This window comes from Hemiscyllium ocellatum, chromosome 31 (assembly GCF_020745735.1).
Source record: "Hemiscyllium ocellatum isolate sHemOce1 chromosome 31, sHemOce1.pat.X.cur, whole genome shotgun sequence".
In the NCBI taxonomy this organism is placed as follows: Eukaryota; Metazoa; Chordata; class Chondrichthyes; order Orectolobiformes; family Hemiscylliidae; genus Hemiscyllium; species Hemiscyllium ocellatum.
In genome coordinates this window covers 8,773,891-8,786,577 of record NC_083431.1, presented here as the reverse complement: position 1 = coordinate 8,786,577, position 12,687 = coordinate 8,773,891, and the positions used below count along the sequence as shown (strand labels likewise).

The following is a 12,687-nucleotide window of genomic DNA, read 5'->3' as shown; positions in this document are numbered from 1 at the left end:
GGCAGCACATCACTCGTACTGTGGGCCTCACTTACTTGCTCAAGTCCTAACATGGAGTTTAAACTCTACCTTCTGAAAACAAAATGCAAGAATGTCACTGAGGCGTGCTGATAGTTTGGTTCTACTGTGTTGTGTATATTTAATTAGACTTTTGTTTTACTTTTTTTTCCCCTTGCTGTATTTATGATTGTAGACTGATTTGGTTTATAGTCTCCACCATGATAGTCACATTTTGCCAACCAAAAAAAAACTTATTTTTGAAAGGAAATGTTAGTGATGTAGTTTAATGTTCAGAGTAAAATAAAGATTAAATGTACTCATGATATTGCTTTTAGAGTCAATGGAATAGTTGAATTATCTGATTCAATTCCAAGTGTGCACCATCAAGCTGAATAAGTACTTTTATTTAATGGGTTAGCAGTCAAATAATGGTTTTAGACAAATTGAGTTGACAAGAATAGCATTTAAGTGAAATTGCTTGTGTGTAATTTGAACATCTCATATTGACCCCTCATATTCTCTGTTTGCTTTCAGGTCAGTAACCCAGTGCAGTTTAACAGACAACCAGCAATGTTCTGACTCTGATAATGCAAGCACTGCAGGAACACGTGTTTCACCTCTTGAGGATACATCGGGTAGGCCAGAAGAAGGTAAAATCTCATCTCGTAACGCCTTTGAAATTTCTGTTACTTTGCTGGGAAGATGCCAAGGCAAATGAGTATGCTATTGCCATGCCTCAATGAATTCTAATGTTGAATGCTGTGAAAGTGAATGGTTTAGTTTTGCCAGAGAGCAATGGGCATAATTTTAAAGAAAAGGGCAGGAGGTGCAGAGGGGATTTGAAGAAAAGCTTTTTCATCCAGAGGGTATGTAATTCTGGAATGCACTACCTGAGGCAAGAAACCTTCTAAAAGGTACTTGGATAAACACTTGAAGTGTCAGAACATTGAAAGCTATGGGCCTAGTGCGGGTAAGTGGAGTTAGTGTATTTTGGTGGTAAAGATTTGATTGGTCGAAGGGCCTCGTTTGCACTGCACAATGAATGTAACTTCACTGCACAACTCCATAGGGAACATGTATGAGGGTAGTGCACATTTACCTGTGAGATGCTAACCACTGTTTAAATCCAGAGCATCTTTGCTTGTAGGCATGCCTATTCCAAGATCTGTTGTTGACTTCAAAACTTCTTGGCTTTGTTTTGCTTGTGTTCACTTGCCATATAGTAAGTGTGGTGATAAAATAATAGTCCTGTTATAGAAATGCCAACCAAAAAGCAGCTTTAGCTATGCTAAATCCATTGATCCAATAAAATGTGGTGAAACTTAGGTCAGATGGTGCCTGTGGAGAGGCAAACAGAGTTAATGTTTTGAGTCTGATTTGACTGCTTCAAAACTGGGCATAGCTGTAAAGAAGTCATATTGCGCTCAGTTTCTCTCTCTAGCATTTTCTGTTTTTATTTCAGATTTTCAGCATTCACTATATTTTGCCTTTATTTGGGAAAGCCCCGAGTTGGATATCCAATATGAAACACATCAACCACCATATCTGTCCTTCATCCACACTGTGGTTTTATCTGCCCTTCATGTTAACGAATAGCAGATATAACATACGTAGAACTACACATAGTCGAGAGTGTGGTGCTGGAAAAGCGCAGCAGGTCAGGCAGCATCCGAGGAGCAGGAGGATCGACATTTTGGTCCTTCATTCCTGACAAAGGGCTAATGCCCGAACGTCAATGCTCTTGCGCCTCGGATGCTGTCTGACCTGCTGTGCTTTTCCAGCACTACACTCTCGACTCTGATCTCCAGCATCTGCAGTCCTCACTTTCTCATAGAACTGTACATAACCATGTTGAAATTTCTATGATGTTATTTGACCCACTCTCAACATGTGTAGTTGTATGCCTACATGAGCAATGGCTCTAACTCTGTCTTGTCCCAGTCCCCACATCCTTTTTTCTTCAATCACCAATTCTTAATTTATTTAATTGAAGTTCCTAATTTAAACATTTGCTTCACAACTTAACTGTTTGAAGAAAGTTTTCTCCTATCTTGTCCTAAGGCATTCATAATCCTGTGTTTACATTTTTGGGATGACTCAGGCACTGGAATTAATCTGTTCCTTTTATCTCCTCTTCTTCCCCCCCCCCCCCCATTTCTCCTCAGTTTAAGGTTCTGAAAAGACTTGACAAGATAGATACTGAAATGTTGTTTTCACTGATTGAGGATTCTAGATCACGGGGCATAGTCTTAGGATAAAGGGTCAATTGTTTCGAATCTTTGGAATCCTGTACTCGAGAAGTAAAGCTCCTTCGTTGAATGTATTTAAGGGATTTTAGGGATCTCTTCAAATGAGGGATCATACATGAAAGTGAAGTTGAAGCTCAGGCTCCGTTATAATCCTGTTGTGTGGCTGCAAGGCTCAAAGGGCCATAAGGTTCTAACAAATATAACTGCACTTTGTGAAGTTTTTGTCGTCTTATTTGTAATTCTTCTTTTCAGGCAGCACCATTGTGAATCACTGCTGCTCTGTCTTTGGTTGCCTCAACATTTTACAACATGGAGCCCAAAGCTGATAATAGATCTCTTACTGCGGCTGTTATATGGATTCATATACATTTAATATTAAATTATGATCTTCCATTTGAACGATTACTTACTTTTAAGGTCTTGTAATTTTACACACTGAATCCTTGTGCTCTTGTGCATCATCCAACTTTTTTTCTTAATCCTCTCAACTTAATCTTGTTCTTTTTGCAGTTGCATTGCTTCAGAAAAAGGCCCTTCATTTACTTCCTGGTATGAGCAGTGATAGTGAGAGTGAATGTGAAACTGAGATTGAGGAGCAAGAAGGGAACATGGCCACAGAGCTTGTGACTCATAACTTCACTACTCAAAATTCTGGAGAAGGTAGGATTCTACGTATTCATTCTTGGATGGGTGCTGGCAATAAATTTTGTTTTTAAGTTGTCAATGATTGGTAAACTTCTTTAAAAACTTTGACATAATTGGAAGATTTTTGGATGATTTGCATATACATGCAAAGAAATTTGGATTAATGCTGAAACAAAAATACAATGTTGAAAGTGTCCAATTGGTCAACAAGTTGAAAAGAGACAGCAAACTATGGCATTTTTAGTGGTGTGTACCATTTCATTGTAATTAGTTTTGATGTAGGATCCAAACACAACAATTCGCCCTGATAAAGCTGATGCTTGGTTTTTATTTACATTTACTTTCTTGTCAAGAGGATTGTCTTGTTTGAACTTTTTATTATCCTGGAAGTTTGGAAAGTTTTGCCCTTAATGGTATTTACATTATCAAATAAATCCTAAATTACAATTCAATTCTGATGCCAATAAATTATTTGAACATTGCTTTCAAACTTGTTTATAATATGAAAGTCTCCACAACAAGAATAGATTAACTTCCACAAATTCTCATCAGTTGTACCTTTAGTAATATTGTTTCAACAATCCACCGGACTGGTGTAGACAACTTTTCAAATGTATCTCCTTTGTTCCACTTACTTTACTCAAGCTGTCGTTCCTAATAACCTCTCCTGAAAGCATTTATTCCATTTGCATAAATGTCATAATGTTCTCAAATTTCAGTTATTTTTATGATATGTGAACACGACTGGCTCTTTATAAAAGCATCTTCAACAATATTACTTGGTTACTTCATCCAGTGAAATTGCAGAGATCGTAGAGATCTGCCATTTAATCTTAGCTCCTACTGTTTGATCATTTCAGCTGGGAAGGCAAGGGGCCATCAATAGGGGATTCTGTTAGTTGGTCTTGATACTCTCGACCTAGGTTCAAGCTCCAGTGTATTCCTCCACTAGTCTCTGGAAGTGAGAGTGAATACTGGGTAAGGACAGAATTCAGCTGATTTTGTAATACATCCCACACCTTGCACTCAAATAGCTTGTTAATGCTCACTGTGAAGCTTCACAGTTGATTAACAGCCAATTGTTCAAAGTCAAAAGGACACTTGATACTTGTAGGATCATAAACACTCAACGCCTTCATGGGTTGAAAGGGGCAAATGAAATTTGAGAGGGTGCTAATAAAACAAGGGTTCTTTTTTAAAATTTCTGCAGCAGTCTGCTGGGTGATCATCTACAATGCAGTTTACTGTGGAGGGATAGAAGTGAGGAGGAAAAACCAACCTACTCTGGTGGAGAATGGCTGCTGCGGAAAGCTTGTCAACACAGTGATAGGAGGAGGAGTATGGCTGACTAAAAACACAAAGGGAATTTCTCATTTCATCCTGATCTTTTGGAAATAAAAGATGCTACATAAGGGTGAACAGTTTTTTGAATTTTCATTAGTTGAGTAACAGGCAACCCCACCCCTGCACCCTGCCATATGTCTCCAGCCAGTCAACTTTACAGCTTTGCAACCCTCAAACTACAGGAGAGTTTATGATCCAATTCCCTCGCTGTCAACTTGATAAATCATAAATTTAATATGTTCAAAGGAGGAAAATTTGAGATCTATACAATGTGTATTTTCTTTTCAAGCAGGTGATTTGGGCAATTCTGGAAACACCAATTTTGTCAATGGAGATGCAAAAGAGTAGTAAGTGAACAGAAGCTTTTTGTGTTCATTTTGAGCTCAATGTATTGCATCTAAAAGTACACAATGCACTGAATCAAAAGACCAGCATCAACGTTGTCATTTTGCTTTAAAGTGAAAACCCCCCACTCAGTGCCAGCTTTCCCCCACCATCAACTCAACCACAACCTCTCTCTAACTTCCAGCTTCTTGGCCTACACTCAACAGAAAATCTGGTCTTTGAGCACCATTCACCAGCATATTTCTGCTCAATCATACTCAAATGTCCATTTTTCATGCCTTGTCTCACCATGGTCATTTGACACAACATTGCAAAATTGATATACAGTTGATTCACAGCATGATTTGACTAGACCAGCCAAACTCTATTAGGTCCTGCTTTACCAAAACTACCAAAGCTGCTCATTGGTTGTTACACTAGAATCATCATGGAATGCAAAAAAATTAACCCTCACCCCTTCACCCCTTTTCTCCACTATCAACAGTCTTACCTCATTTACATCTCCAGCAGAGCACATGGACTATTTTGTCACTAAGATTGAGACTCTGTACAGCTGTTACACCCTTGTTGTTAAAACATTGACCACTCATTTTATCTTCCTGCTGCACCATGCTAGCTTCTGCTATTAACTGTGTTTCTGGTTCTATATACTGTCATCACTCTTTTTTTTAAAACAAAGGTCTTTGAGCCTGCTGCCCTTGTAAACTGCTGCTCATCTCAAACCTTCATTTTGTCCAAAGGCCTTGTATGCAGTCACCTCCCAAAATATCCCTGGTTTGAAACTCTCCCAGTATGTCTGTTCCGCCAAAGGACTGAAATGGCCCTATTTAAAGCAACAATGATGTCCTCTCTACTCTTTATTCTCAATTTGTCTGAAGTCTTTACATTGCTGATCACACCATTCTCCACAAACATCTCCATGCAAATCTGAGTGTGAATGCTCAGACTAGGCATTCATTCCCTCGAGACTTGACATTGCTCTCCTGCTACACTCCAATCTTTTACATCAGGTACTTATATCTTAATTCACATCAAGTTCTATTCTTACTTGTTCAGTCAGCGAATTTACAATGTCTTCACTTCCCATCTCTGGAGTTTCCTGAGAGTCTGTCCTTCACCCCTCTCATTTCTCAGCTAGTACAAGTCTACACCAGTCTCATTCAGGAATACATTAGACTACACATGTGCACTGTGACTGCATCTATCATCCCCTTTCTCAACTCCACTAACTTTGTATTGTCAGACTTCCCAGCATCCAGTACTGGATGAACTGAAACTTCCTCCAGTAAAACAGTAGGAAAACCAAAGTCCCTGTCACAAATTTCCATCACTAATCTCTGATACCCCTGTTTCGGACTGAACCGGAGTGTTCACAACCTTTGACAGTGAACTGAGCTTCCACCCCAGAACCTGTCCGTTACCAAACACTGACTTCACCTTCTGTCTTAACACCCATCTTCTCCTGTGCCTTATTCTGTCTGAATCCTCACTAGCTGTTGGTCCCCTGGTCTGTCTCCCATCTCCAACAGTTTGAGTTCATTCAATGTGTGTTGATTGCATTCTCATCACACTAAACACTATCCACCCTTTGCTCTGTGCTTGCTGACTTTTAGCTCCTGGTCCACCAGCACTCCCATTGTTTTCACGTGTTTCAATTCCCCCACCCTTTCTCCAGCCCTGCAACCAGTAAATGCTGCATTCCTTCAATTCTGGTCTATCGTGCATTCTTTCTCCTCCCCATTGGCAATATCGTACATGCATGGTACATTGAAGTGTCATCCTATGCTCTGTTTTATCCCTACAACCTTTCTGATTTGGGCTGCTTGCAGAGCATTGACATTTGAACACAAATAAATACAGGCACTTCAGAAGACATCTTTACTTGTTTGTTCATTGGAGTTTAATTTTTTCCACACACTCCATCCCAACCACTCCCTCAGAGACCAACTTGAACACCCCTATATCTTTTCAAAATAGCTGTCCCTGTGTCCTGGATAGTTGAAAATAGAAGAGGCCACAGAGATGAGACATAGGAGCAGAAATTAGGCCATTCAGCCCATCGTGTCTAATCTGCTATTTGATCATGGCTGATAAGTTTCTCAACCCCATTCTGCCCGTAACCTTTGATGTCCTTTTACAATCAAGAACCTATCTATCTCCATCTTAACTATACTTAATGACCTGGCCTCCATAGCCTTCTGAGGCAATGAATTACATAGATTCACCACTCTCTGGATGAAGAAGTTTCTCCTTATTTCTGTTCTAAAATGTCTTCCTTTTATTCAAGGGGGATTACAAATTGCCAATAGGGAAAGGTAATGCCATAGAATTTAAACTTTAATTTGTTACCGGGCAAGAATGTATTTCCTTCTAAATATTTAGATCTTTGGTCCAATAAGATGCATGATGGGTGAGAGGGACCTACTGGGCTGTTCTTAATGCTGGATATCTAGCTTCTCTTTGGGGAAGATGGTGTGGTGGTAATGTCAGTGGGTGAGTAATCCAGACATCCAAGGCCATTGAGGAAGTGATATGGGCTCAAACCTCACCAGGGCTGTTAATAAGTCTGGAATTTAAAAACTGGACTTGGTAATGATGGAGAAAGTGAGGACTGCAGATGCTGAAAATGTGTTGCTGGAAAAGCGCAGCAGGTCAGGCAGCATCCAAGGAGCAGGAGAATTGACGTTTTGAGCATGAGCCCTTCTTCAGGAAACTTTCCTGATTCCTGAAGAAGGGCTCATGCCCGAAACGTCGATTCTCCTGCGCCTTGGATGCTGCTTGGTAATGATGGCAAAGCAACCTGTTGTAAAAATCCTGCAGGTTTACTAATGGCTTTTAGAGTGGGACATCAGCCATCCTTACACATGATTCCAGACCTACAGCAATGTGATTGATTGCTCTATGCTCTCTATAAAATTAAACAATATATCAGCAATTAGCAATGGACAACTGAGGCACACAGTTGGGGAGAATCTAATGTTATCTAGTACGCTGTTTGCAATGATGTATGAGTATTTCTGAGCATGGGGTTGTGGCTCTGCAGCATATCATTAACTGGGGAGGCTAGTTAATCCTTCGCAGAAGGGTTGAGGAAATTGCAAATTATGTTGTAGCAGCTAGAATTATAACTGGCGGGACTACTTCATCTGAAAAGAAAGGAAGAGAAATCTGAGCAACTAAACATTTATTTTTGATATTTTTTTCCTCCACAGATCATAAGGACCTTGTCCATGGAAGACATTTTTATCCAAATTTTGGTGAAACTGTGGAAGAGATTGCTAAAGGAATTTGCCCATCTTTAATAAGTAGGATAAAGGAAATAACCTGTAACATCCCATTTGAAGCTAATGCTTGCCTGTTACTCATGCAGTACACCAGCTGTATGTTGCAGCAAGATCCCAGTAAACCTTTGCACTGATGGATTTTCTTTCTCTGTGTTTCCTCATTGGGATGGAGTGAGTTACACAACCATTTGATGGACAGTCGGAATTCTTGTTGAATGTTGCCTTCAGAGCTGGTGTGAACTGCACTTTCTATTCACAAGCCTGTCATGCAACATTCCTTCCAGAATGTTTTTCAGGATTTAGGCTGCATCTTCTAGGGAGGGGGGGGGAGAAAAAAGTTTAATAATAAACGATAATGTATTGGAATGATTTGCTTGCAAGTATAATCACTAAAGTGAAGTGGAAAATGGTGAGGTTCTTTAATTGAAGCCAGTTTACAAACATACTCAGCAACCAGTTGCTGGTTGGGTGCATCTTAAATGCCACTTAAACAAAACTGTTATTTTTGGAGCAGCCCAGCAGGTGAGTCCTGCTATTAACGTCCTGTGCACTGGATTATTGGTTCTAACGTAGCTGAGCTTGTGAGCAGTCCACTCTAAGTATTCTCAAGCAAGTCAGAACACCTTTTCTCAAGCAGCCTACTTGCTAACTTTCATAAAATATATATTTCTTTAACTCTTTCTGGGTGAGAGGGTGAAGGTATCTTGCAAACAATTATTTTCTGCTCCTAATTCCCAATATTTGGCCAGAACAACTGGCAGGCAACGTTATGCTAATCCTTTGTCTCTTTATTGGCAGAAAATGAGCCCTAGTCCCCTGGACACATCTGGTCTTTCCTCAGCAGAGTGCATGACTAAATTGGGGAGGTGCCATGGAGGAGAAGGTGCAATGCTGTAACCCAAAAGTGCCATTGTGTCTCTTGGGATTATCTTTTATGCAGATTGCAGACCACTGCCTAAACTGATTGTGAGATTGTAAAATATCCCACTTTGGTAGACCAACAAATTAATAATCTAATCGAATAAAGCAGTAAGTAGGCATTATTGGCTGATATAAGGTGACTTTGTAATTCCATGCATGCTATGATGCGAAGACCATTTTGGATTCAGGATGACGGGCATTCACAGTGTAGTGTTGTATTTTCCCTGTCTCTGATGCAGTGAACACAGAATAGAGTGATATATTACATAATAACTACTTAGCTCCACACTTGTAAATTTGATCTATTCATGCCTTTGTACTTTCTTTTAATGTAATGTGCATTTTAGCAAAGTTACCTGAATGTTATGTCCTTGCTGTGATTAATTGCTGTTAAGTGCCCGTGTTCTAACTGGCCATGTTTAACTGCTAGTCCATTGCTCCTCTGCACAGTAAAGTTATACTGTAGCTTTGATTACCGTGAGCAGTGGTTACTTGTTCCATAGTTCTCATTGTTGACACAGTTATGATTGTAGATTTCTGGGCCTGATGCTTAGTGTCTAACATATTTCTGAGCAAAAGTTCTCCTACGGTTTGGCACCATTGTGCCCTGGATCAGATTGCTGAACACCTCCAAATCTTGTTGTGTGGAAGGAAACTCTGGAGAAAGATTCAGTGGTCTGCTGGTCAGGAGTTTTATGAGTAATGAACTCCAGATGTCTTCAGGATTAAAATTTAACATACTCTTCCAAAAGTTGGGAATGCTTTCGTCACGTTGTAAGGTTATTTGCATCTGATTGTCAATTATAATTTCTATGTTAAAGATGAAGCTAAGATTCCAACATATGCTTTCAAATGAATTTATTTTCCATCTAAGTACCCTGTTTATTTATTTCTATCTCCTGCTTTGGAGCAGCTATTCTGCATGATCCGCAAAGGTACACTTCTCTGCGATTTGCTTTTCTTACAGCAGGCCCAACAGGCAATCATTTTGTAGATTTCCTTTTTGTTATGTAGATGTACCTCAGTAGTGCAAACCACTGTCTTCCTCTGGGAATTCTCAAAGCTGCTGGTTAAAGAGCTGGTTCCTTTCTGTTAAGAGAAGCCTTTACATAAATTCTGAGGCTTTATATGGTTGCTAAATGTCTCCTCTTCTCTGAGCTTCTCTTCATAATAGCAGTTTGTTCTGTCAGCATTAGAATCTGACGGTATATTTTCGTCCAGTGTCATTGTCCTCAAATTAATTGTACCAAAATTAAACATTCCATGTTGCTGAAAATGAAATAATAGTTGCTGGTATAAGTAGATATTTCTGGTAGTTTCTGCTGGTTTGGTCGACATGTAGACTCTATCCTTTTTCACCGACCCTGCTCATATGTGGAGAGATTTTATTTTTAAATATGTTTTCTATTATTTGCAGTTCTTCTCTTGGATGGCAATAGATAATTTGCCCTGAATGCATGTGTCTTTGCTGTAATTCTGCTTACGCACCACCATCAGTATTCTCCCCCGCCCACCCCTCCAAAAAAAAAGCTAACTTATTCTGCCAGTGCTATATTTAACTCTGAACATTTCAGTTTTTTTTAAATGCATTTTGGAGTCTTGGTTTCTGTGAATTTATTTTTGTGTTGTGCTTTCTGGGGTGGTTCTTACTGAGGGAACTTACAGTTCAAGCAACAGTTCCTTTGTCAATCATTGCTCGTGGTCTAATCTGTATAGTAGAAAGCTGCTTACTGATGTACAGTCACTGAGTGCTGTTTGTGAGATACATGGTGAAATCCTCTCTGAATGTGATGCACCTTGTACTGTGAAATACTGTTTAGAAAAGCTACGGTTTATCTGTAATGTAATATTGTGTTTGCTTTTTAAATACTGTCTCGTGTTTACATGATCACATTTAAGCACTTTTTTAGTTAATAAAACTGAAAGATATTAATTCTTGGTCAGGGTTTGCTTCCTCTGAACAGGGAGGGGTGGATGGTTTAGTGAATCAGTTTTCAGCAAGGGACTATCTTTCTTCAGAGATGTAAAAACTGTAGGATTTTGGCAGTTGATTTTACAGTCTGAGAGAAAGTAGGCAACCAATATGAATGCTCTTTGCTATAAAAATGCTTTGTCTCTTGAACTTCTCAAAGTGCCTGTCGTAATGCATTCAACATGTTGAGTGTATTTGCAAATTAAGTTGCCAAATTGCACGGAGATTCCACAATACCGATGAAGTGTGAATTGTATTTGTCCAGCCCATGATATCTGGCAGTTCTGAAGAAGGGTCACAGGACTCAAAAGATTAACTCTGTTTTCTCTCCATAGAGAAACTAGCATCTATCAGTTTCTGTTTTTGTTACAGAACCCATCTGTCCTCTCGGGTGGACCGAGGAGATGACTTGGCATTATTTTAACAACAACCAAAGTAATTCTCCCTGTTGTTCACAGCCACTATTGATCCCTTACATCACTAAGATACAAATTTATCCAGTATTTATCTCATTGCTGCTTGTGGGTGTTTGCTGCACACAGATTGGTTGCCAGATTTTCCACATTACAACAGTATGCTTCAAAAAGACTTAATTGAAAAATTTGCTAATGTGGTCAAGAATAAATACCTGTTCTTTCTTTTAATGTTGGACTTTGTCCTTGAGCCATGATATTTTACAGGATCCTTTAGTATTATAATGGGTAGCTGTTACAGATGTGAGTCCATGTTCAACAGTGTGAAATGTGGAGAAGCATATATTGAAGGGACTGCTGTTTACTGAGAATCCTTTTGCTACTTAGGCTCTCAGGTGCCACCTCAACACCCTGACAAGAGGTCTGGTCTGATAACCAAGAATTAATCGTTTGGCTGATTTTTGTTTTGAAAGAAGAAAAGCAGGAGGGAGAAACACAATACGTACTCATGTACCAAATTAGGCCAGTTGAATCTGTCCAAATCTTTGTAAGTAAACCAATTCAGCTTGTCTCCCCTTTCTAGGATTTTGATGGAGACATCTAGAGTCGTAGATGTTTACAGCATGGAAATAGGCTTTTTGGCCCAACTTGTCCATTTCAAGCAGGTTTTCTGAGTTGAAATGGCCCAATTTTCTTGCATCTGACCCATATCCCTCTAAACCTTTCCTATCCATGTACCTGCCCAAATGCCTTCTAAATGTAGGAATTGTATCTATCTCTACCACTTCCTCTGGCAGCTTGTTCCACATACACACAACTCTCTGGAAAACGTTGTCCCTCGTGTCCCCTTTTAAATCTTTCCCCTCTCACCTTAGACCTATGCCAACTAGTTTTGGATTCCCCTTTCCTGGGAAAAAGACCTTTGCTATTTACTTTCTCTGTCCCTCATGATTTTATAAACCTCTATAAGGTAACCCCTCAGCCTCCTGGACTCCAGGGAAAATGTTCCAGCCTCCCCTTATAGCATGATGCAGAAAAAAATAAATTTGTATTTTTTTCCATTCTTTGAATGTGTGTCACCGACTGCGTTTATTATCCAAGGGCCAGTTTGGCGTCATATGTTAGCTGAACACTTAAAAGTCAGCAGATTTCCTTCACTGAAAGACATTTCCAAACAACAACCAGCCTTGTGGGCACCATTTAGCAAACTTTCTTTCCAGATTTATTTTAATATTGAATTCAAAATTCACTATCCGCCATAGTGAGAGTTCAAATCCCTAGAGCATTAACCTGGGTGTTCTGGATTCCCAATGACGTAACTACGACATCATCTATCTTCACACCATCTTAAAACTATTGAATTGACTTGATCCGTTTTTGCTTTGTTGTCCAGTCATTTTTGTTGTTGTCATTGTTGTTATCCAGTATCACAAACTGCTAATAATCTAAAACAATCAATAGTTGCTTGCTGAGAAATCATTAAATGTTCTTTTTGAATCTGTGTTTCTGTTTAA

The 12,687-nt window shown here is 39.4% G+C and overlaps 1 protein-coding gene across 3 annotated transcripts in view; it reads left to right on the top strand.

The window, feature by feature from the left end:
* The window catches only part of trim37 (tripartite motif containing 37), a 108,675-nt gene extending 96,142 nt beyond the window's left edge, over positions 1-12,533 (top strand). The window contains exons 24-27 of one of the 3 annotated variants that reach the window (XM_060847838.1): positions 535-650; positions 2,760-2,909; positions 4,531-4,585; positions 7,796-7,878. In XM_060847838.1, coding sequence (XP_060703821.1) covers positions 535-650; positions 2,760-2,909; positions 4,531-4,585; position 7,796 — 322 coding nt within the window. In that variant the 3' untranslated portion in view covers positions 7,797-7,878. Of the gene's footprint in view, positions 1-534; positions 651-2,759; positions 2,910-4,527; positions 4,586-7,795 lie in introns of all 3 variants that reach the window. The other 2 variants (XM_060847837.1, XM_060847836.1) reach the window with 2 other exon arrangements.
* Positions 12,534-12,687: the final 154 nt, after the last annotated feature.